General features: G+C 57.2%; 1 protein-coding gene across 1 annotated transcript in view; it reads right to left on the bottom strand.

The window, feature by feature from the left end:
- LOC104077274 (alpha-1-acid glycoprotein 8-like) overlaps positions 1 to 1,447 on the bottom strand; it is a gene marked incomplete at its 5' end in the record, with an annotated part of 4,771 nt that extends 3,324 nt beyond the window's left edge. The window contains 2 exons of the mRNA XM_009578447.1: positions 234 to 307; positions 1,371 to 1,447. Of these exons, the coding sequence (XP_009576742.1) occupies positions 234 to 307; positions 1,371 to 1,447 (151 nt within the window). The remainder of the gene's footprint in view (positions 1 to 233; positions 308 to 1,370) is intronic.
- Positions 1,448 to 1,452: the final 5 nt, after the last annotated feature.

Below are 1,452 nucleotides of genomic sequence, written 5' to 3'. Positions count from 1 at the left end.
GCGGTGCGGGCAGGTTTGCTCCTTGCTCCCAGCACGGCATTGCTTCGGGGGGGTTAGACCCGGGGTGCCGCCGGCCCTGGGGAGCCGTTTGGAGTCCACCGAGGCTTCAAACGGACCAAGCGACCCACGAATAAAATGTGTCAGATGATGTAAAACATCGACGTGGGCCCTTTGCATGGCTCAGCCTTTCCAAAAAAACGGACTGGGTGATCGCGCCCGCCGGTGCCGCTCACCGTGCTTCACCAGCGTGGCGTTACCGGCGGCGATTTCGAAGTAGGTGGAGTTGTTGGTGAGACATTGGTCCCCCCTGGAGAGAGAGAGAGGGGAAGGGAGTGAGGTGGGGAAGGAGAGCGAAGATCCCCCACCATGGGCTGGAAAGGAACGGCAAAGTCCCGGCCCCGCACCTCGCCGTGGGATGGGAACCCGGCCGTGCCAGCTCCTCCGCAGGGTTAACTGCTCTCAGGGCTAAAATTCAGCCATTTCTCCCACGGGTTTGTCTGACCTCCACCTGCAGCTTGTGGTCTCAGCCTTGCCCTGCCCAGCTCAAGGCCTCCTTGGTGCTCAGACGTTTTCCACCCCAAAATAACTGAAATTGCAAAGAACTGCCTGCCTTGGCCCAGAAATATTCATCTCAAAGTCTGATCCTGGGCGGGGGGGAAACAGCTTTTGGTGCCCGGCAGGGTTAGCAGCCGAGGCGCAGGGACCTCCAGAAAGGTCTTCTCCTCTGGAAAGGTCATCTCCTTGCCTGCGTCCTGCATCTTCCATGCCTGCAGGGGTTGGTGCCTGAAAGACCTCTATGCCCTGCAAAATTTCATAGAATCATTAAGGTTGGAAAAGACCTCTAAGATCATCAAGTCCAACCGTCAACCCAACACCACCATGCCCACTAAACCATGTCCCTAAGCGCCTCATCTACACGTCTTTTAAATACCTCCAGGGGTGGTGACTCCACCACTTCCCTGGGCAGCCTGTTCCAAGGCCTGACCACTCTTTCAGTAAAGAAGTTTTTCCTAATGTCCAATCTAAACCTCCCTTGGCACAACTTGAGGCCATTTCCTCTTGTCCTATCGCTGGTTACTTGGCAGAAGAGACCAACCCCCACCTCGCTACAACCTCCTTTCAGGTAGTTGTAGAGCGCGATGAGGTCTCCCCTAACCTCTGCCTAAACCTGGGGGCTGTTGAAATAAATAAGTAAAAGAAGGGGTGAGGAAGAGAAGGGACGGGAGAGCATGCACAGAGCAGCCAGGAGAGACTCTCCTTGGGAAAACCAGTCTGAAACCGTGCTCGTATCTCGTGTTGAAACGGCTGCGGAGGCGGCAGCACGTGGGAGGAGGTGGCGGGGGCAGAGAGACCCGAGGGTTGCGTCTTACACGGCCACGCGCTGGGTGATGAGCAGCTCCTGGTCCCTGGCGCGGGGCTCCACGTGGAGGTGGCCGTGGTCGATGAGCAGCA

Source organism: Fulmarus glacialis, unplaced genomic scaffold (genome assembly GCF_000690835.1).
Source record: "Fulmarus glacialis isolate BGI_N327 unplaced genomic scaffold, ASM69083v1 scaffold18255, whole genome shotgun sequence".
NCBI classification, from domain to species: Eukaryota; Metazoa; Chordata; class Aves; order Procellariiformes; family Procellariidae; genus Fulmarus; species Fulmarus glacialis.
Note: the sequence above shows the minus strand (reverse complement) of the source record. Positions and strands in the feature narration are given on the sequence as shown.